The sequence below is a fragment of the Loxodonta africana genome, chromosome 9, assembly GCF_030014295.1.
Source record: "Loxodonta africana isolate mLoxAfr1 chromosome 9, mLoxAfr1.hap2, whole genome shotgun sequence".
Lineage (NCBI taxonomy): Eukaryota > Metazoa > Chordata > Mammalia > Proboscidea > Elephantidae > Loxodonta > Loxodonta africana.
This window is the reverse complement of record NC_087350.1, coordinates 25,389,976-25,414,359: the sequence shown is the minus strand read 5'-3', so window position 1 is coordinate 25,414,359 and position 24,384 is coordinate 25,389,976. Positions and strand designations below refer to the sequence as shown.

Here is a 24,384-nt window from a genome sequence, read left to right as displayed (position 1 = left end):
TTCAAAAAGCATCTATGTAAAATATGGACATATGGAAAAAGTCACTATCGTACCAAACAATATTAATACTCCCAGCCCATATTTGGACTTCCCTAATTGTCTCAAAAATGTCTTTACACAATTAAAAAAAAGTCTTTACAACTGGTTAATTTTAATCAGGATCCAAACAAGGTCAATAATATCTCTGATTATTTTATGTCCCTTAAGAATCTTTTAATCTAGAGCTGGCCCCTCTTCTTCTCATTCCATCAACTTACTTAAGATGAATTATTTCCAAAATGCTTTTCTTAGGGATATTTAAAAAATAGGGAAAATAGAATATAGGTATTTCTAGATCTCCTTTCATTCTAAGTCCAACCACTGACCCTAAACACTTGGCTCGGAATTGCCCTCAGAGTCAACTGTCCCTGAGCTAGACTGGCAAACTCGCTCTAGAATAGCACAGTTTTGGTACAACCTGGTTAGAACAAGTCATAGATGAGATCAAAGTATAATAAGATTCTTTTGATAACTAAAAACTCATTGCCATCGAGTCGATTCCAACTCAATAGTGACCCTACAGGACACAGTAGAACTGTCCCACAGGGTTTCCAAGGAACGGCTGGTAGATTCAAACTGCCGACCTTTTGGTCAGCAGCCTAGCTATTAACCACCGCGCCACGTGGACTTCCCTCCCACGTACTGGTTCTAAAACACAACTTGTCGTACCAAATTCCAAGCTACACTGGACAGTCCCAAGCCTCCAAAACTGAGGTAAATGTGACAACATCAGAAACAACTTTAAAAGTTCTTCTTTTTCCTAAGAGCTGGTTAACAGAGTACTATTACCTGTTTTTACTAACTCTTTAATCAGATCTTCCTTCATCTTGATATTAATTGTAAGTTCTCTCATTTTTTGCTTGGCTTCAGTAAGTAAGAGTTCGGACTTCCTTAATTTTTGCAAATTTAACTCTTGACTTTCCTGGAGACATTCAAGTTTTACATCTTTAAAAGAAATAAAACAGAGATAAAACTATCTGCTCCGTATAATATTCTACACAAGTAGAATTAAAAAAGAAAAGCAATCTGGAGAGAACAGAAGAAGGGACAAATAGAGGGAGGGAAGGAAAGACAGGAAAAAATACACGATAATAGAGACTAGCTTTCTAGCTTACGTTAGAGTTTTCATTTCCTAAAAAGTAAAAACAAAAAGTTAGGCTTTAGTCATGTCTTTGATTCTGATACACAGGTTTTCGCTGCTTTATTTTTGTGGTTTTAACACCTAGTGGAATGTTTTGGTTAAGAGTGTGTGCTCTATAAAGATAGGATGTTGCTGTTAGTTGCTGTCGAGTCGATTCCAACTCATGGTGACCCCATGTATTTCAGAGCAGAACTGTGCTCCATAGGGTTTCCAAGGTTGTGACCTTCTGGCAGCAAATCACTGGGCTTGTCTTCCAAGGCACCTCTGGGTGGGTTTGAGCCTCCAACTTTTTGGCTAGTATCTGAATGCTTAACTGTTTGTGCCACTCAGGGATTCCTCCTTGCCTTTAGAATTCTGTAATTTCAGTTCTGCTCTAACTCGAGTTATTTGCAAAAGGTGTAAAATCTCCAAGTGAGTAGAGGATTGGCTTTATTCTTATTAATTTCTGGTTTTATTGTAATTGAAGAATGTGGTTGACGCCATGCTAGTCGGTATGTGGTACTATCTGTCGCTGTCCTGCACAACAGTGTAAATCCTCTACGTCGCTAAGCACCCTGCTTTAGTTTAGCTGACATTGGTTTGGAGTTTTTGTTTTTTCATAGCAAGACTTTCTCCATGAAGGAAGTAGCACACTGATTACATTCCAGCCTGAGTTTCTGACCTGGTCACAGAGCAGTAACAAACAGATCAAGGATGGTTACTGTATTGCACTGATCTATATAATATTTCTACATTTTGAAATTTATTTTAGCTTTACTTGTGACATAATACATAGTCAGTTTTTTAGATTACATGTATAAGCTCTTAAAAAGATGTTCTCTACCTTCATAGTGTAGGACCTATTTATCGTGTTATTTATAGTCCCTATATTCTTACTGTTTTTTTTGTGGTTTGACCATTCATGCGCCAAGGGTGATGAGTTAAAATCTCCTACTATCCTATAGTTTTCACTACATAAACATTAAAAAAAAAAAACACTTTAACTTAGACACATATGTGAGTAGCTACCTTTAGAGAAAAGGGTTAGGAGAGGAAGAGGAGCTTTTATTTTTCTGTACATTTTGTTCTTTTTTATCTGTATCCTTTACTACAGTTTGAGTATTCCTTTTTTTTTTCCTTTACATAAACATTTTTTATGGTGTTATTTGATGCACAAAAATTCTCATTAATTATGTACTAGGACATTATGAGCCCCCAGTAAACTCTAATGCCAAATACATGTGAGATTATAAAATACACAGTAAAAGAGTAAAAAAGTAAAAAAATAAGTTTGTAAATGATGGCATGCATGCCAATAAATCAGCAGACACACTAGTAAACCACTTATACAGATTTTAAAGTACAGTAGTCCCCTGTTAGCTGTGGGGTACATCCCAAGACGTCCATGGATGCCTGAAATCATGGATAGTGCTGAACCTTATATATACTGTTTTGTCCTATACACACATACCTATGATAAAGTTTAATTTATGAATTGAGCACAGTAAGATATTAAGAACAGTAACTAATAATAAAATAGAACAATTATAACAATATTCTGTAACATAAGTTATGTGAACACAGTCCCTGGGCGGGACACAGTATGACAGCAAAAGATTTCATTACACTATTCATTTAACATTTGCGGACCATGGTTGACTGCAGGTAACTGAAAATGCGGAAAGCGAAACCATGGATAAAAGGGGACTATCATCATAAAAAATACAGTGAATTTCAACTCAGGCTTGAATATAAAATCCCTATTCTGAGAGTTAGTCTATAACTCTACCGAAAACTGCCTGGTCTTAAGTGGGAAAAAAAAACTTCTATTAAGGAGTAAATACAAAGACTGAAAAATTAGAGGTTGAACAGACGGCATAAAGGAAGTTCCTCTAAACAGGAAAGCATTCCTGCCAAGCACTAGTCCTTGAGAACTCCTAGATGTTTCTTAACCTATCGATTGAAAAAAAAAAAGTGTCTTATAAACATCAGATCTAAATTATTCAAGCCCATGTACCTTCATTTGCCGAGGTAGACTTGTGTGTTTGATCCGGAATATCATTTAATTCCACAAGAGAACAAACAGGGCCTGGCTTTTGAATCCATGGGCGACTTCTACATTGTCTGAAAAAAAAAAAAAATCACAATCAAAGGTAATTTGTATGTTAGCTTTCTCTAATGTGCCCTCAAATCAGTTTCCCCCAAAAATGACCAAACCAAAAACCAAACCCATTGCCAACAAGCTGATTCTGAATCATAGCAACCTTACAAGATAGAGCAGAACTGCCCCATAGTGTTTCCAAGGCTATCAATCTTTACGGAAGTAGGCTGCCACATCTTTCTCCCTCAGAGCAGCTTGGATTCGAACCACCAACCTTTCAGTTAGCAGCCAAGTGCTTTAACCAGTGTACCATCAGGGCTTCTCCAAAAAGTGACAGTAATGTTAAAAAAAGTATTATATAAAATAAACAGAACTTCACTAATATTCCTCAAAATAAAAGGATGCCCCTACATGACAGGGTAGGAAAAAAAAAATTTTTTTTTTTTTTTTTCCTACCCTGTCATGTAGGAATCAGTGGAAAATGCAACGTTTGTTGCCATGGTGGCAGCAGAATCAGAAAATTCAAAAACATTGCCTCTCAAAATCAGAATCCAACAACTGTGAAAGGTCTGAAAGCAAAATTATTCTCTGACTGTAAGACTGATGACTTGTGTTCAAACACTGGCTTTGTAACACATTTGGTTAAGCAGCTGATGGCTTTAACCACTGCACCACCAGGGCTCCTTCATAACACATTACTTCACAGTATATTTAGCAAAAACAACCTACTCTTACATTACATGGAAAAGATATCTCTTAATGAAAAACAAACCTATATCTGTATATATGAACTGCATCATGTAATTATAATAATATGGATCAAACCAGTCTATGTTTAACATACCTAACTCCAGGTTTCTCCTGGCCTTCGGCTTCTTCATCATCACTATTATCAGAAAACTGGCAGTGCAGGACTTCGTCCTGTTCTTCTAGCTGACCCAACAGCATCTGACTTCGTGTTCGAAACCCCGCAACTACTCGGTCCAGAGAGCACATGGGAGGACTCGTGTAGACCTGGCAAGTGATTACCCCACCCAACAACAAAAAAAGTGATTTTTAAAACTTCTGTTTATCCTATTTCTCAAAATTATTAGATAGGTACTCTTAAAATAGCTTTTCACTGAAAACATGGTCCCTACCCAAAAAAAAGCCAAAATTCATTTCAAAATACTGTTATGCCTCAAGCATACCACTTCTTTCAGAATTTACACATTTAGTCCTCTTCTAGAAAGCTCTTCTGTCTTCAATAATAGCTTCACGGAAAACAATATTCAAAAATGTAACCTAAGAGAGGCAAGTGTGACAACATCACAGCTCTTAAACACAGTACAGGCACTGCCCACAAATGTGTAGCCCACCCAGAGAACAGTGCATGAAGTGTAATACAGGTCCAGGGTCCTGCCACCTGCCACGTGGGGTAACTGTTCCCTGCCTCATTTTTCCCAGTTCAGAAACTTGGAGAACCATAGTGTTGCTGCTGAAGGTCTGTATCCCCCTCCCATCCAAACCTCCCTACAGGAAGAAATCCAGAGCTACCTCCACTCCCTCTACAATGGTATGTCCTTAGGATAAAATATTGGGCAGTCATGAAAAATCATGATGTATTAAAGAAGATTTAATGACTGTCAAATATTCATGATATGCTGTTAATTGAGAAATGCTAGGGATTAAAGTATATGTATAAATATAATAAGCAGTACACTTTAAAAATATCTAAGACCAATGGAAAACCCTGAACAGACTTTTCATTCTTTCTCTCCAATATGTGTAAATAAACACAAAGAAATATCAGTGTCAAAATGATTAAGCCATTTTGCCCTTTTCCTTTAGCATTATTTTAAGTTGAGGAAATATTTCTCTCACCACACTATTTTCGCTTCAAGGAAATGTTAGATTAGCTAGATTTCTGCCAGAATGAAATGGAACACGTAAAGATCGATAGCCTAGGCATTAGTGAGCTGAAATGGACTAGTACTGGCCATTTTGAATCAGACAATCTTATGGTCCACTACACCAGAAATAAACTGAAGAGGAATGGTATTGTACTCATTGTCAAAAATAACATTTCAAGATCTATCCTGAAGTACAACGTTGTCAGTGATAGGATAATATCCATACGTCTACAAGGAAGACCAGTTGATACAATTATTCAAATTTATGCACCAATCACTAATGCCAAAATGAAGAAATTGAAGATTTTTATCAGCTTCTGCAGTCTGAAATTGATCAAACATGCAATCAAGATGCATTGATGATTACAGTGATTGAAATGCAAAAGTTGGAAACAGAGACAAAGGGTCAATAGTGGAAAATATGGCCTTGGTGACAGAAACAACGCCAGAGATCGCATGATAGAATTTTGCAAGACCAATGACTTCTTCATTGCAAATACCTTTTTTCAACAACATAAACAGCGACTACACACATGGACCTCACCAGATGGAATGCACAGGAATCAGTCTGACTACATCTGTAGAAAGACACAATGGAGAAGCTCAATATCACCAGTCAGAACACAGCCAGGGGCTGACTGCAGACCATCTATTGCTCATATGCAAGTTAAGGTTGAAGCTGGAGAAAATTAAAACAAGTCCACCATAAAACAAAACAAGACTAAATGGGCACACCGGCCCAGGGGCAAGGACTAGAAGGCAGGAGGGAACAGGAAAGCTGGTAATGGGGAACTCAAGGTCGAGAAGGGGAGAGTGTTGACATGCCATGGGGCTGGCAACCAATGTCATAGAACAATATGTGTATTAATTGTTTAATGAGAAATGACTTTGCTCTGTAAACCTTCATCTAAACTACAATTAAAAAAAAAAATCAAATGACATACTGCAGTGGGCAAACCTGCTGCGAAAGACGTCTTTAAAGTGTTAACAAGCAAAGATGTCACCTTGAGGACTAAGGTGCACCTGACCCAAGCCATGGTATTTTCAATCACCTCATATGCATGCAAAAGCTGGGCAATGAATAAGGAAGACCCAAGAAGAATTGACACATTTGAATTACGGTGTTGGCAAAGAATACTGAATATTCCATGGACTGCCAGAAGAAGGAACAAATCTGTATGGAAGAAGTACAGCCAGAGTGTTCCTTGGATGTGAAGATGCCAAGACTTGGTCTCTTGTACTTTGGACACGTTATCAGAAGGGACCAGTCCCTGAAGAAGGACACTGTCATGGATTGAATTGCGTCCCCCCAAAATATGTGTCGACTTGGTTAGGCCATGATTCCCATTATTGTGTGGTTGTCCTCTATTTTGTGATTTTCCTATGTGTTATAAATCATAATCTCTGCCTGTGGTTAAAGAGGATTAGGGTGGGATGTAACACCCTTGCTCAGGTCACATCTCTGATCCAATGTAAAGGGAGTTTCCCTGGGTTGTGACCTGCACCATCTTTTATCTTACAAGGGATAAAAGGAAAGGGAAGCAAGCAGAGAGTTAGGGACCTCATACCACTAAGAAAGAAGCACTGGCAGCAGATTGTGTCCTTTGGACCTGAGTTTCCTGCGCGGAGAAGCTCCTAGTCCAGGGGAAGATTGACGACAAGGACTTTCCTCCAGAGCTGACAGAGAGAGAAGGCCTTCTCCTGGAGCTGACACCCTGAATTTGAACTTCTAGCCTACTAGACTACGAGAAAATAAATTTCTCTTCGTTCAAGTCATCCACTTGTGGTATTTCTGATACAGCAGCACTAGATGACTAAGACAGACATCATGCTTGGTAAAGTAGAGGGTCAGTGAAAAGGAGAAAGACCCTCAACAGGACGGATTGACACAGTGGCTGCAAGAAGTAGCTCAAACATAGGAAAGATTGTGAGGATGGGGCAGGACTGGGCAGTGTTCTGTTGAGCAGGGGGTATCTATGAGTCGGAATCGACTCAACAGCACCTAACAACAGACATCTGCCAGGGAGACAGAAATCTACAAGAAAATGAAATGGTATTTCATATGTCCTTTTTGGCTTAATTTAGCTAGTTTTGGCATCCAGTATGAAATCTTCCCCTCACCCTTAGACCAAAAGAATAGCAGACAGAATTGAGTAAGTCTTGGTATGCTGCATCTCCCATGCAAGCCAGCCTTTGCATGTATGCCAGAGGGACTAGTCCAAGCAAGAGAGGTGGCCGGGATCCCTTGGACACACAGGAGGAGTGGGAGGGCTCTCAACACTGCTCATCATATGACCTTTGTATCTTTCTCCTTTTTCCTTTCTTTTGGTGTCTGGAAGAGTATCTTCTGGGTAGAAGAAAATTTTTAAAAACAAAACTAAAAATTTGCTACTATGAAACCCTGACTGTGAAAGTCTTTATTCTAGTTTTGACTGTGTCAGGTCTAATCAAACAACTAGAGATTAGAATAGAAGGGCTTAGCCCTTCTCACAATGGCATGGAGCTCTATCTCCCCAAAACCGTGTGTGTGTGTGTGTGTGTGTGTGTGTGTGTGTGTGTGGTAAGACACAGAGAAACAGAGACCAAGAAAGAGTGAATAAATACGTGCCACTTTGTAACCAGAAAACACAAATGTTATTTTTAAGAAATAAAACAAGGGAGAAAAATAGGAAATTTTCACATTACTACTTGTTGTTAGGTGTCGACAAGTCGATTTTGACTCAGCAAGTAGCCAAGAGCAAAGAAATTTTATGTATAGAAGATGTGACATATATAATTATTAAGCTAAATTAATAAATATCAAATTTGAATCCTGGAAAGAATTTATCTTTCTTCCCAAACATTCTATGAAAATTTACCATATATCCAACCATAAAGAAAATGTCAAGAACTCTCCAAAATAAAACTGAAATGAATAATAACAATGGTTTAAATTTTAAAATCCAACCACTCCAAACTGGAAAACATCCAGATAGGGCAGCACCTGTCTTATTCACTCTGAGGCGTCTGGCACCCCACGCTCTGAGGCGTCTGGCACCCCACGGACTTATGTTGAGGGTGCAGCGGGTCAGGCACCACACCAGGCATTTTCAGAGTCAGCATCTCATGTACATCCTCCATCTACCCGCCTGTCACCCCCACTCTTACCGATAAGGAACCTGTGGCTCACACGCTCTTAGTCGTGCTGCTAAGCTGTACACCGGAGCTGGTATTCACACCCAAGCATCCTGCCTGGCTGCAAAGTCTCTGATGTGGCTCATATGTCACTTGCCTCTGATAGTTCTTACCTCTGTAACTACACCACTGCGTGGTTCTCACAAAAATAAATCATTTCCCTTCATAAATTAGTAAATAGGAACCAAAATTCATGAATCTGCTAATTAGTCTTTTCCATAGTAGAGATTTCTGTGTGTGCATATATTTATCACCCACACATATATTTACAATAAATAAAAAATAAAACTAAACTCCATACCAATTGTATCAACTTGGTAAGGCTGAAATAATGCATAAATGTCATTTTAAAAATACTAAGAAATAGAGCACAACTCAAAATAAATATCCTACAACATCATCTCAGCCTGGTACGGTTAAAGAAAAAAAAATTCATTAAGATATCAGACTTAACCATAATTGTCTGAAAATATGATGGCAAAAGATAATTTTTTTTCCTTAATGAAGTGCAGACATTATCTTCATCCAACTATTCCCACCAAATAAAACTATACATTCTCCTGTTTATTCATTTTTTATTAAAAAGTACCACGCTTGTAAGAGTATATACATCAAAGTCCATGAAACCAAATAGAAAAAAAAAAAGCTGAGGTTGTATACACATACACTATGATATTATATCGTATATAATATTTTTTAAATCTCAAAATAAGAAAAAGATTAATGTTTGGACTTTACCTTCCTGGAATCTGGTCTTGCTGGGATGTAAATATAATGCCCCAAATGATTATCAAATGGTACAGTAAACGGTCTCTTTTCAGGTATCCTGGCATCTGGCCCATCTCCGCAAGTTTCCTTCACTGAAGAAGTCATTGACAGGTTAAGTTTTGTTAGTTCTTCACTCAGCTGATCCACAAGAAGTTGTTGTTCTATTATTTTTTCGTTCTTTGTAGAAGAAGAGAATTTTTTAAGTGGAGAACTTCAATACAAATGTAGGTTAAAAATAAATATACATTGACCAAATCACAACTACTTTAACAATATAATAAAACTTCATTTATCCAAAGACTAGTGTTTGCAAGTATCTAGGCTTGTTTTGAGAGAAAAACTTTTTAATAGTAAGCAACAACAAACACAGCCAAATGTTCAAAGATAATGCTCCCATACACTGTGATTGGTTGGTTGGCCAACCTGACGGTCTCTGATTAGCTGATCTTTACAAAAGCATGGGCTTCCTGACTGAAACCCAAGAAGTAACAAGAGGCAACAATGTTGAAAAGTGGAGAAATAATTGGCAGGCAACAGAGATGGCAGCAAAGAAGATGGCAGGTAGTAACAGGTGCAATGCAGTGAAAGACTTTACTCAGTGAAAAAGAAAGCTAAAAGCACAAAGAGATAGAAGATAACCAACTGGTAGTCCTGGCAGGAAGGAGAACTTAGAAATTAAAGGTAGAAAAAATTCTGTATTAGGAGTATGTGAGAGAGTGTCTGTGTGGTTTGGCTTTTTACTTATCCTCTAAAGAAAAAATCTGAAGCATATGAAGCATGCCCAACCCAGGAAGTTCTAACATCAATCTTTATTTTACAAGCACAAAATTATGTAAACGAGAAATTGTCATTCATCCTGACACATCACGTGTTCTACAATGGTTAAGTAGGGGGGAAAATCCTAATGGTTCATTGCGTTAATGCTAAGCAATAAAAACACAACCTTATTTTAAAAAGTCATGTATTCAGATAATTAGGATATTCAATACCAGTGGCATATAAGTGTTAAATGGGGGCCTTATATTGTCTGAGAAAAGAGTAAAAATACCAATTAATAAAAATTAATAAAAAAAAAAAACAACTAGACTTTAATAAGTCGAGGGTACATGGTATACTCTCCAGGCGAACAACTGGGAAAAAAAAAAAGTAAAAGAACAACTTCTGAGCTAATGGAGAGAAACAATAGAAAAATAAAAAATGCCCAATTGGTCCAAAGGAAGGTAGAAAAGGAGAGAAAAAGGAACATAGAGCAGGCAGGATAAATAAAAAGCATGATGATGGATTTTAGCCAAAATACAACAGTAATTATAGAAAACCATAAATGAACTAAATCACCCAATTAAATAAAGACTATCAGATAAAATTTTAAAATAATCTAGCCATATGCTGCTTACAAGAAACACAATTAAAATAGATATAAAAAGATTTTTAAACAAATGGAAAAAGAGACACCATGTAAACATTAATCAAAAGAAAGCTGGTGTCCCCATTAGGATGGCTATGATTTGAAAAAAAAAAACCAAATAAGTGTTGACAAGGATATAGAGAAACTCGAACTCCAATCCATTGCTGGTGGAATTGTAAAATGGTGCAGCCACTGTTGAGATGAGTTTGGTAATACCTCAAACACTTAAACACAGAATTACCATATGACCCAGCAATTTCACTCCTAGGTATATAACAAGAAGAAATGAAAGCAGGAGTGTAAACAGAAACCTGTACACCTATGTTCACTGCAGCACTTTTCACGATAGCCAAAAGGTGAAAGAAAACAACCTAAATGCCCATCAACAGATGAATGGATAAACAAAATGTGGAATATACACACAATAGAATAACAGTCTTAAAGAGAAATGAAGTCCTGACACATGCCACAACATGGATGAACCTTGAAAACATTATGCTGAGCAAAATCAGTCGCAAAAGGACAAATGCTGTATGATCTCATTTATTATGAAATAAGTAAATATATAGAAACCAAAGGTTTTTAGTGGTTACCAACCATGGGAGGAAGGGAGAAAGGGAGAGTGTTTGCTTAAGAGGCATTGATTTATGTTAATGGTACTAGAATCATCTGGTAAAGGATAGTGGGGCCCTGGTGGTGCAATGGTTAAGCACTTAGTTACTAACCAAAAGGTCAACAGTCTGAACCCACCAGCTGCTCAGTGGAAGAAAAGACCTGGCAATCTGCTTCCATAAAGACTACACCCTAAGGAACCCTATAAAACAGTTTTGCTTTGTCCTATAGGGTTGCTATGAGTCAGAATCAACTCAACGGCACACAACAACAATGGTTGCACAACCTGAAGAATATAATTAATGTCACTGAATTATATATGTAGAAATTGTCGACAAAAATTAATCACACACACGAAAGTGCTATTCTATTTAGTTGTGTCCTATTTTAACTAAATTTAGTTAGGTCCTATTACAACTAAATCTACAGAAGCCTTACCTGCAATCTATTCACTTTTTGTGCTTCTTTCAAAGACATAACATGTCCTTTGTTCTCCTGCACCATCATTTGCACTTGATTCTTTAGCTCCTTCACTTCCAGTTCCTTCTGATTAAATACTACTTCATCGGCAGCGAGAGCACACTAGGAGAGAAAGGTGAGATTCACCATTGAAAGCATTCAGAGGCTGTGAAGACTCGCGAGAACCCACATAATATTACAAAAATAGCAATCTGATGACAGCTCGATGATGTCTCTCAAAATTTTTCTCAACCTTTTTATTTTCAACAACATCCTGGTTTCCTTCTAAGAAAGACAGAAATAGCTGAGAGCACCTATCATTGCTATAGCATAGAAATTAATGACCATGAAGACAGCACGATTTTCCTGATTTGTATTTCCTGCATTTTAAAATGCAAACCAGTCATTTAGGTTCTAGAGTGCAGGCAGTCCCCAGGTTACGATGAGTTCTGTTCCCAAAAAAAAAAAACTCAGTGCCATCGAGTCGATTCCGACTCTGTTTTTAAGTCTGTCTTTAAGTTAAATCTGTATGTAAGTCGGAACAGTTAGGTATAGTTCATATCTAACGTTAGTTGGTCAAATGTTTGTCTTAGTGTATAGTATACAGTGTACCTTTCTATGCATAAAAAACATTACAGGAACACTTCCAGGTACACTAAAACATCTTTAACATAATAATACAATAAAAGTAATAGTAACGTTTTGATGTGAGTCACAAAGTAGCACCTACTTTTTAATGAACCATTGTATGTACCTCAAATTTTTAATATAAAGGCTTTACAGAGGGAGACAGCCTGTACATTCGATAAGATTCTTGCAATTTTGCTAGAAATGCCATGAGACTTTAACACATGCTTTTAAAAACTAAAAGGGTCACATTTTTCCAGCTCTGAACTATAGGGTATAAGCATGTATTCTTAAAACTTACATTTATCTCTTAATAAACCATACATCAGTACCTGTTTCTTGGTTTTGCACATATTCACTCTGTAGAGATATATTTTGAAGAAGTCTGATAACATGGCTGAACAAATAGTTATTTCTTAGGTTCCAACAAATTATGTTTGTTTTCAAGTATAATCAAACCAAAAACTAAATCCAGTGCTGTCAAGTCAATTCCGACTCATGGCGACCCTATAGGACAGAGTAGAACTGCCCCATAGAGTTTCCGTGGAGCGCCTGGAGGATTTGAATTGCTGACCCTTTGGTTAGCAGCTGTAGCACTTAACCACTACACCACCAGGGTTTCCTCAAGTATAATAGGGAGATGCAAATAATACATTTAAAACAATTTTTAAATTAAATAAACAGAAAGAAAATTAACATTTGTCAAAGGCCTACTTCATGCCAGATACTGACTTGGCATTTTTTCAGTATCTCGCTGAAACAGCTTATAGTTCCATTTTCACAGATGAATAAACAGGCTCAGAGAAATTAAAACCCTTTGCCAAGATGACACCATGGGTAAAACAAACTCCTGAGACTCAACCCCAGGGTGTATCTGGGTGAGAGTCTGAGCTCTTTCTACTAAGGCTCCAGGAAAGCAAAGAATACATAGTTGATTTATAAAAATCGTTTTCACTTTACAAATGTATGTATGACTCTACAGGGGCCAGAATGGAGGTCTACCACTCATCTGTCAGTTTGTCGTATTGTGGTGGCTTGCAAGTTACTGTGATGCTAGAAGCTATGCCACTGGTATTTCAAACACCACCAGGGTCACCCATGGTGGACAGGTTTCAGCAAACTTCCAAACTAAGACAGAGCAGGAGAAAGGACTTGGTGATGTACTTGTAAAAAAAAAATTGGCCAGGGAGAACCTTCATGAATAGCAGTGGAACACTGATATAGTGCCAGAAAATCAGCCCCTCAGCTTGGAAGGCACTCAAAATGTGACCGGGGAGGAGTTGCCTCTGCAAAGTAGAGTCAATCTTAATGACATGGACGGAGTCAAGGTTTCGAGACCTTCATTTGCCAATGTGGCACAACTCAAAATGAGAAGAAACAGCTGAAAACACCCATTAGCAAATGGAATGTGTAATGTATGAAGTACGAATGTAGGAAAACTGAAGGTCATCAAAAATGAGATGGAATGCATACAGATCAATAGCCTAGGCATTTGTGAGCAGAAATGGACTGGTATTAGCCATTTTGAATTGGACAATCATATGGTCTACTATGCCAGGAATAACAAATTGAAGAGGAATGGTATTGCATCCATCATCGAAAAGAATACTTCAAGACCTATGCTGAAGTACAACTCTGTCAGTGATAGAATAATATCCATATGCCTACAAGGAAGACCAGTTAATACAACTATTATTCAAATATATGCACCAACCACTAATGCCAAAGATGAAGAAATTGAAAATTTTTACCAACTTCTGAAGTCTCAAATTGATCAAACATGCAATCAAGATGCATTGATAATTACTGGAGATTGGAATGTGAAAGTTGGAAACAAAGAAGATTGGTAGTTGGAAAATATGGCCTTGGTGAAAGAAATGATGCCAGAGATTACATGACAGAATTTTGCAAGACCAATGACTTCATTGCAAATACCTTTCCTCAACAACATAAACAATGACTATACATATGGACCTTATCAGATGGAATACACAGGAATCAAATCAACTATATCTGTGGAAAGAGATGATGGAAAAGCTCAATGTCATCCATTAGAACAAGACCAGGGGCCGGCTGCAGAAAAGATGATCAGTTTCTTATTTGCAAGTTCAGGTAGAAGCTGAAAAAAATGAAAACAAGTCCAAGAGAGCCAAGGCACAACCCTGAGTATATCCCACCTGAACTCAGACACCATCTCAAGAACAGATTTGATGCTCTGAACACTCGTGACCAAAGACCAGGTGAGTTGTGGGATGACATGAAGAAAGCAACAGGTCATTAAAAAGACAGGAAAGAAAGAAAAGACCAAAATGGATGTCGAAAGACTCTGAAACTTGCTCTTGAATGTAGAGTAGCTAAAGTGAAGGGAAGAAAAGATCACATAAAAGAGCTGAACAGAAGAGTTCAAAGGGTGGCTTGAGAAGAGAGAGTAAAGCATTATAATGAAATATGCAAAGACTGCAGTAAAAAAACCAAAAGGGAAGAAACACGTTCAGCATTTCTGAAGCTGAACGAACTGAAGAAGATATCTATCCAAGATGCTCATCAAACTCCACATAAGGTAGATGTTAAAAGAAAGTCACCAAGACATATTATAATCAAACTTGCTAAAACCAAAGATAAAGAGAGAATTTTAAGTGCAGCTAGGGAGAAACAAAAAGTCACCTACAAAGGAGAGTCAGTAAGAATAAGCTCAGACTACTTGGCAGAAACCATGCAGGCAAGAAGGCAATGGGATGACTTAAACAAAAAATTGAAGGAAAAAAAATTGCCAGCCAAGAATATATCCAGCAACACTGTCTCTCAAATACGAAGGTGAAATTAGGACATTTCCAGATAAAGAGAAGTTTGGGGAACTCATAAAAGCCAAACCAAAACTACAAGAAATACTAAAGGGAGTTCTTTGGTTAGAAACTCAATAATATCAGGTATCAACCCAAGACTAGAACACTGGGCAGAGCAATCAGAAGTCAGCCCAGACAGGGAAATCACAAGAATAAATCAAGATTAAAAAAACGCTCAAAACAGGGAAGCAGCAATGTTAAAAGAAGATAACATTAAAACAAGAAAGAGGGACTAGGAAATCTAGTCATAGATCTTCCACATGGAAAGGAAAACAAGGCGATAGAAAGAAATAAAAGTTAGGTTTAAATTTAGAAAAATAGGGGTAAATAATAAGGTAACCACAAAGGAGACAAACTATCCTATACATCAAAATAAAATACAAGAAAAAAGTAGAGACTCAGCAGAAATAAAATCAACAACAATGAATATAAGGAAAGGACAATATATAAAGATAATCTACTCAGCACATAAAATTAAGTGGGAAAAAGAAATTGTCAACAACACACAAAAAAAGACATCAAAATGACAGCACTAAATTCATACCTATCCGTAATTACACTGAATGTAAATGAACTAAATGCACCAATAAAGAGACAGAGAGTGGCAGAATGAGCAAGCAACCAATTAAGAAAGCAGAGATGGGGAGAGATAGATACCACGCCACATGAAGATCACCAGGGAGCCAAGGAACAGAAGATGAAAAGAGACAAGGGCCTCCCCCCAGAGCCAAAAGAGGAAGAAAGCCTTCCCTTAAAGCCAGCGCCCTAAATTGAGACTTCTAGGCTCCGAAACTGTGAGAAAATAAATTTCTGCTTGTTAAAGCCACCCACTTGTGGTATTTTTGATATAGCAGCACTAGATAACTAAAACACCCAGTGACACATAATCTTCACTTAGTAAATGTTTTCTTAATTAAAAAAAAAAAATGGAATTCTGAAATATACACACATGAACCTGTCTACATTTCCTAAATATTATAAAATATGAAATGATTTGTTTGTTTAAAAAAAATAAACTCTAAACTCAAGAGATGAAGTGTTTTTTCCTTTAAGAACCATTGACCATAGAGGAAGAAAAACTCAGTGGAGTATAACTTAATTTTGTTTCTGAAATTTTGTTTCTTTTCATCTTCTAAATTACAATCAGGTCTACAACATTCCATTTAATAAATATGACAAATTAAGATACATATTAACCAGAGGAGAAGGAAGGAGGAACCAAGAAAGATATGAATCGTGAGGGGAAAACAGTAAGAAAAGAGGAGGTAAAGAGTGAGAGAAAGGCACGCAAAGACATTTCACATATAATCCTTTTTAAAAACTTCTACAATTTCAAAGTGACCCTCAGAATTTACTTGCACAGATAAATCAATTCTCAAACAAGTTACTTGTAAAAGTGATATCTGTACCTGGCATTTCTTAAGCTCTCTCTTCAGTTGGAGAACTGTAATATGCTGTGGTCCTTCTTCCATGTTTCCAAAGCCTCGGTGTCTGAATGAGGTGGGCACTGCCTTCCTCACCTCCTGGGTCATGTTAAACCACTCCTGAAGTTTGTGTTGCTGCTTTTGGTTTAGTCTGACACCATCTTTTAAGTCCATCAAGAAGGTAAAGGCGTCTTCTATACAATTTTGGTAACCCAGACATTCTCCTTGTAGCTGGACTACTAGCTCCTCAAGAGAATGGATCCTGTTTTTATCAGGAGTCCCCTCTGAATGGGTCTGGCTAGTCTGGCTGGTACTAGCCTGTTGACTTTGCAAAGCTTCTCGAAGCAACTTAATCTCAAATTCCATTTCATCCATACGGTCTGATTCAGGGCTGAAGTTTACAGTGGGTTTGTTTCTAATGTTCCGGGCTCTGTTAGCATATTTGAGAGAATTTAAGGACTCATCAAAATCAGAGGAGGATGGGCTCACACACGTGATCATGACAGTCTTGGCACTGCCTCCCAAAGAATCTTTCAGAAGCCGGGTAATTTTAGCATCTCTGTATGGAATATGTGAACTCTTCCTGCGTGGGTCCCCAAGAGCGCTTATTACATTTCCTAAAGCCAGCAACCCACTGTTGATTTGAATGGATTCTTTGAACCGTTCACCCGTGTTCCCCGTCTTGGTTACCCTTTCTGATCCAGCCAAATCCACAAAGTGGAACTTTGAAACAATATGCTGAGGGGATTGCCAAGATCCATCTTCAGCTGCCTCCATATTCTTCTCCACTTGGCAAATGCTGATGGTAAAAATGGCATGTGATCTACTGGAGTGCTCGTTCATCTGGGTGGTTCCTGTATGTCTGGCTGCGTTCCCCATCTCTAGGAGACTCAGCACATCATCCGCGCTCTCCACCAGGCACTCCTTAGCCCCAACGATCACTTAAAATAGCAATAGCAAGTTTTTAACCAAGTTTTGATCTAAACCCAGGACAGTTAGCCACCTAACCATTATAATTTGCCGTAACAGCCCAGCCAACACAGCCCCTTTAAAGAAATCGATAGTGTTTCAAACAATAGTAATGTCAACAACGTCATTAAATAATTTTAGGTAATCTCTCAAAGGAACTATTTGTACAGACAACACTCATTTTGATGTTTAAGTTCTAAAATATGTAATTTTTAAAAAGCAATCCTGTTTATTTGGAGTCACACATCACATTCAATTCTTTCAAATATCTGACGAGAGAAAAATTCATTATTCTAGTATTTTGATTTGTAGAGTCACTAATACAGCTTTGCATTGAAAGAAATTTGTTTCTTTGGAGTTCTATTAATATTCGAGCCATCCTTAGATTTAAGTTTTTTTGGTATTATGGAATCATAACCAGAAAGAAAGAAATCAATTCAGTACGAATAAAGTTGGTTATTCATTTTTATAGCATGTACGCCCCACATACCATCAGAGTGCAAGGTAAATATCATATGGCAATTCAAAAAAAGAGCAAAAATCTTTCTAATTCAACAGAAGAATAAGAACCAAAAATAACACATGATTACTCCCTGCATTATTAATTTATGTCCAAAAATACTTCAAAAAAGTGTAGGTGGGTAATGGAAAACTTTGGGAAATAGTGATGATGGTTGTACATGATCAACATAATCTTACTAAATTATACATATAAAAATGTTGAAATGGCAAATGTTTATATTTATATCACTCTCAATAAAAAAAAATTTTTAATGGTTAAAATGGCAAATTTTTGTTATATACATTTTGAGAAAAAGCCGTTCGTGGCAGAGCTGGGACTTAAACCAGTGCACTAAAGCTCCGAAGCCCATGCTCTAATCACAGCACCATGCTTCCTCTCTAATCAGACCCTGTCATGTCACTGTTTCTTTGGGGGGAAAAAAATCACTTTACTTACCTTTTTCCATCATGCCACCTTTTTTAACAACCTAGTTCATTTAAAGCTCTAAAGTACCCTTATTACAAACAGGCACTGTTAAAAATATTAGGAATTACAGAATATTACAATGTAACTATGAATCACAGTAAAACTTGATAAAAATTTGCTAATGTTAAGTTGAACATTATGGTTCTCAAACGTAGACACAAATCACCCGGGAGCTTTAGAAAAAAGAAAGTACCAATGCTCAGGTCCCATCTCAGACCAATTAAATCAGAATCTCTGAGAAGTAAACCAAAACCAAACCAAACACAGTGCCATCGAGTTGATTCCAACTTATAGTGACCCTATAGGACACAGCAGAACTGCCCCATAGAGTTTCCAAGGAGGGCCTGGCAGATTTGAACTCCCGACCCTTTGGTTGGCAGCCGTAGCACTCAACCGCTAAGCCACCAGGGTTTCCGTCTGAGAAGTAGAGCCCAGAAATCAATAGTTTTAAAAACGCTTCCCAGGTAATTCTAATTATGCAGCAGTCAGGGTCAACACCACTGCTTTACACAGTGGTACTAAATAAATGTATCAAATAAACTCATTTTAGTTGAGGGTGAGACATCATACATGACATATGGCAATCTGTCTTAAGGCAATTTGTTATATCCTTCCAAAAGTTTTGCAGGATTGATATCAGCTATAGAATATTTTGATCATCAAGTTTATCAGGAATGGCAGTGTATATTTCTGTACTGTTTGACTGATGAACAATAAATGTATATTATTTTTGTAATTTTTTGTAAAAAGATAAAAACATCTCAATAATTACATTCCATAAGATACAGAAGCTTGAAACATCAATCTGAATTCTATCTGTAAAAGATAAACTGTACTCAATTACATAATAAGATCAGAAACTACCATGTTTCTAAAAAACAAACCAAAATAAACTCCAATTTCTTCAAACATCCAGAAATGCCAGAGCTCCCAGGACAGGGCTTATAAGGATGCAAAATTTACTACTCTCTGCAGGCTGCTATTTGAATGGCAATAACTATCTTTCGGAGCCCTGGTGGTATAGCGGTTAACAGCTAACCAAAAGGTCTGCAGTTTGAATCCACCAGCCGCTCCTCGGAAACCCCAGGGTGCAGTTCTACTCTGTGCTATAGGGTCGCTGTGAATCGGATTCGACCCCACGGCAACGGCTTTTTTAAACCTTCTTTTCTGTTGCTGTGTGCCTTCAAGTCAATTCCGGCTCATAGAGTCCCTATGTGACAGGGTACAACTGCCCCATAGGGCTTCCTAGGCTGTAATCTTTACAGGAGCAGATTGCCAGGTCTTTTTTCTCGTGAACCCCCTGATGGGTTCAAACCACCAACCTTTCAGTTAGCAGCAGAGCACTTAACCATTGTGCTAGCAGGGATTCTTTTCTAACTGGTAGGAAATTCCCCTCAGGGAGTGACTCCTCTGAGGTGGCTACTTCATCTCCAGAAGCTATTAAACGTGTTCTCTGGGAGAGGGAGACACTCAGTAACAATCACTGCAAACTCATGAATAATAGGGAAACCTGGAAACAATCTAAGTGTCCAACAATGGGCTATTAGTTAAATTATTATAACACATCCACAAGAAAAATTATCATATGACCATGAAGTCATAATTTTGAAAAATGTTTACTGATGTGAAAATGCTCAAAATAGAAATATTAAGTGAAAAAACAGGATGTAAACCATACACAGGGTGGCAAGTATATTTTAAAAAATACACAGTTAACTTACATGTACACAGAAAAAAATCTGAAAGGAAACAAGTTGCTTCTGAGATTAAAGGTGATCTTCAACGTTTTTCCTTACACTTTTCTATGTTTCCCCAATGTTCTATGATGAACATCTTACCTTTTAAATCAGAAAAGCAGAAAGTGTCATTCTTTAAAATAACACTTTCACCCTGCCATTCTAAACTTTTCCCATTTCCAAACAAATGGGTATTAGTTCATGGGATTAACAGGTTGCTAACACAGGAAGTCGGAGCTTGAGGAACATAACAAAGGACAGATAAATGTCAATATGATGAAGCATAAACATAAACTCTCTAAATAATAAAAGAGAGAGAGAGGAGGAAATAAGCGTGCTGGACAAAAACCAAAGAGGAAGATAGGAGAGTTCTGGATCAACTAGAATGAACAACTAAGGGAGAAGCTACCCCCAATCCAGGGACAGAGCAGGGAGAAAAAGGTGCAAAAATAACTTCAGTCTATTTCACAGTCTCACCTAAGTTTGCCCTAAGGAGGGTAATTATAGGGCATAAATAATTTGAATTGTAACTGAATAGCTTCACCTTACCAACTAGTCTGAACTTCTTTTTTACCTGGGTAATTTAACTGATATTGGTTATCAATAAGCTATTCAATTTAAAGCTAAAAACAAATTTACTTTGCTTCTATGTCTATTTTTAAGTACATATCCAGAAGCTGAATTAAATTATATCCATTTGCTAATGAAGGCTATCAACTCAACAGGCTACCTCACCTGTGTTTCCTTTTTCATCTTCTCGGATGTGAAGATCCTTCATGGATGTCTCCAATTCTAGAAGATCTCTTAGTTCTTCCTTGTACACTTCTATGTAAGATACTTTTATAGTAAAGTCGACGTTAGAATTTTCAGAGATGTTTTGAAATATTTCTTGTATAGCACGAGGAATGATACCTTTTTGACCTTCTACAACTGAAGCTGAAAATTTAGAAAAGAAAGCACATCTGAAACTTACACTATAAGAATCTGCAACCCAACATTTACAGTTAATAAATTCATTTTTTACATTTACATATCTTACTTTTTTTTATCACAACTATAAAATTCATGGGTAAAAGTTTTGATGCGCATGGCCTTACTCAAAATTCACTCATGCATTCATTCAACTTATGTATTTACTTAGTACCTATCATATTCCAGGCACTATTTTAGGAACCTGGGAGCCATCAGTGAACAAAACAAGGAGGAAAAAATCCCTGCCCTGTGGGAGTCTACTGAATAGACAATATGCAAAAAAGAATAACTGGTAAGTGAATTATAACCATCAGTGCCAATTTCCGTCGAGTTGATTCCGACTCATGGTGACCCCATGTGTGTCAAGTAGAGCTGTACTCCATAGGGTTTTCAATGGCCATGATCTTTCACAAGTAGGTCATCAGGCCTTTCTTCCGAGGCACTTCTGGGTGAATTTGAACGACCAACCATTCAGTTACTAGCCAAGCGCTAAACCGTTTGTGCTACCCAGGGACTCCTCAGTGAATTGTATGGTATATGAAAAAGTGATGTGTGCCTGGAGAGGGAAAAAAGTGCAGGGTAAAGGGGATTGAGGTATAACTGTAACAACGGGTCTCACTGAGAAGCTGACATTTGGGCAGACTTAAAAGAGGTGACGGAGTGTGCCATGTGCAGACCTAAAGAGGAGTGTCTGGACAGACAGACGAACCAGTGAAAAATGCCTAAGCTGCTGTGTTCCATAAACGAGGAGGCCAGTGTGGCTGGAACAGAGTGAGCAAGTGGAGAATGTCAGGAGATGGGGTCAGAGAGGTGACAGGAGCCAGATCATGTAGGCCTGGTAGACCACTAGGGACTTTGACTCTTACTCTGTGTGAGATGAGAGTCGTTGTAGGGCTTCGAGCAGTAACTCACCTGGGTTTTAAAAAGACCATTCTGGCTGCTGTGCTGTGCCTGTACCACGAGAGGGAAGGTGGAAAAGCAGAAGACCACTTAGGAGGCTACTGCAGGAATTCGGGGGTTGAGGGGATGAGGGGGAAAGACATGATGGTAGCTCACACCAGGATGGTAGCAGAAAAAAGATGATATGTGACCAGATTCTAGATTTATTTTGAAGGTAGAGCCATCAAGATTTCCTGACAGATTGGATGTGGGTGTGAGAGAAAGCGATGAGTCAAGGACGACTCCAGGGTTTTGTCCTAAGCAATTGGAAGGATAGAGTCGCTATCAACTAATATGGGAAGCATGGGTATTCAGCTGGTTTGAAGGGAAAATAGTATAAGTTTAGCTTTTGATCTATCAAGTATGAGATATCTATTTGGCATTAAAATGGGAAGGTTGGATACATGAATTCAGAGTTCATAAATAGTCTGGACTGGAAGTAAAAAATTGAAAATCATCTACATGTAGATGGTACTTGATGTCAGGAGGCTGGGTGAGGGAGTGGAGAGAAGAGCAACAAAACTGAGCCCTGGGGTACTGTAGCATTTATTAGCACATTTATAAAGAACCTACGTGACAGCCAGAGAAGGAGCAACCATTTAAGCAGGAGGAAAACCCAAGAATGTGGTGGCATGGAAACCAAGTGGAGGATGTGTATCAAATCTGCTGATAGGTCCAGTAAGATGACAAATAAGAACTGACCACTGAATCTAGCAAAGTGAAGGTGATTTTTGATATCCTAACAAGAGCAGTGGAGGTGAAAGTATGAATGGAGCGGGTTTAAGAAAGAATGGGAAATTCTTAAAACCAAACAGCTTAGCTTAACTAGTAAAAAATGTCTGTCTTGAACACTATGCTCTTTTAAGAACATATCTATACCGGATCATATTGACAACAGCAACTCAAAAGATCAGATAGGAACACTAGGGGACAGTGAATTTATGCTAATGGATGAGGAACAAGTCAGAAAAGGAGGGTAAGGATGGTTACACAACCCAAAGAATGTAGTCAGTGTCGCCAAATGTTACATGTTGAAAGTACTGAATTGGTATATGTTTTGCTATGTGTATTCTTAATAACGATAACAAAATAAGTAAAATTAAAAAAAAAAGAATGGAAGGAGGAGAACGGAAACAAGTCACAAACAACCTTCAAGGTTCTGCTGCAAAGGGATGCAGAGAAGTGGGATGGGAGATAGCAGGGCAAGTGAGTGACGGAAAGGTTATTGTTTTAAGAAGTAGCAAAAGCTGATTTATCCAACATACTATCAACTATTAATACTAAAATGCTACTAATATTACATCATTGTAATTGATGATAAATTATGTTCAAAATGATCAAATCATTATTTACTCATTATTCACTGTTGAAAATACTGTATGGGCAAGAACACCAAAGACACAAGGTAATTACGAGCCCAAGAGACAGACAGGACCACATAAACCAGAGACTACATCAGCCTGAGGCCAGAAGAACTAGATGGTAACTGGCTACAACTGATGACTGCCCTGACAGGGAACACAACAGAGAATCCCTGAGGGAGCAGGAGAGCAGTGGGATGCAGACCCCAAATTCTCGTAAAGAGACCAGGCTTAATGGTCTGACTGAGACTAGAGGGACCCCAGAGGTCATGGTCCCCAGACCTTCTATTAGCCCAAGACAGGAACCATTTCCAAAGCCAACTCTTCAGACACGGATTGGAGTGGACTATAAGATAGAAAATGATATTGGTGAGGAGTGAGCTTCTTGGATCAAGTAGACACATGAGACTATGTGGGCAGCTCCTGTCTGGAGGGGAGATGAGAAGGCAGAGGGGGACAGAAACTGGCTGAATGGACATGGGGAATACAGGGTGGAGAGAAGGAGTGTGTTCTCTCACTAGGGTGACAGCAACTAGGAGCATATAGCAAGGTGTATACAAATTTTTGTATGAGAGATTGACCTGACTTGTAAACTTTCACTTGAAGTACAATAAAAATTTTAAAAAATACTGTATGGGCAAAGACGTCAAATTTGAGAATGCCCAGTTTTCTCAAGGATATGAGCAAATTGGCCCTCTAACATGCTATGAGAATGTAAATTGTTATAGCCTGTTTGGAGAACCATTTGGTACTATCAAGAGTATCAAAATTTTAAATATAATCACCTTTTACTTCAGATATATTGGTTTTACACTCCTAAAGAAATACATACGCGTGTACTCAAAGATGTTACATAAGAATCAATAAAGATTGCTTGTAACTGTGACAAACTTCCAAACGACATAATAAATCCATCGACAGGAGAAAGGCGAGTGAGTTAGCAATGGTATACCAT

The 24,384-nt window shown here is 37.9% G+C and overlaps 1 protein-coding gene across 6 annotated transcripts in view; it reads right to left on the bottom strand.

Moving 5' to 3' along the window:
- The window catches only part of KIF27 (kinesin family member 27), an 81,957-nt gene that overhangs the window by 43,863 nt on the left and 13,710 nt on the right, over positions 1-24,384 (bottom strand). For 5 of the 6 annotated variants that reach the window (XR_010322955.1, XR_010322956.1, XM_003407798.4 and 2 more), the window contains 7 exons: positions 20,893-21,093; positions 16,450-17,405; positions 11,550-11,693; positions 9,065-9,271; positions 4,105-4,274; positions 3,177-3,283; positions 829-984 (listed from right to left, as the gene is read on the bottom strand). Coding sequence is in view for 4 of the 6 variants with exons in the window: in XM_003407798.4 (XP_003407846.1) it covers positions 829-984; positions 3,177-3,283; positions 4,105-4,274; positions 9,065-9,271; positions 11,550-11,693; positions 16,450-17,405; positions 20,893-21,093 (1,941 nt within the window). In the remaining 2 variants the exon portion in view is untranslated. Of the gene's footprint in view, positions 1-828; positions 985-3,176; positions 3,284-4,104; positions 4,275-9,064; positions 9,272-11,549; positions 11,694-16,449; positions 17,406-20,892; positions 21,094-24,384 lie in introns of those variants that run through there. The other variant, XM_023544722.2, reaches the window with a different exon arrangement.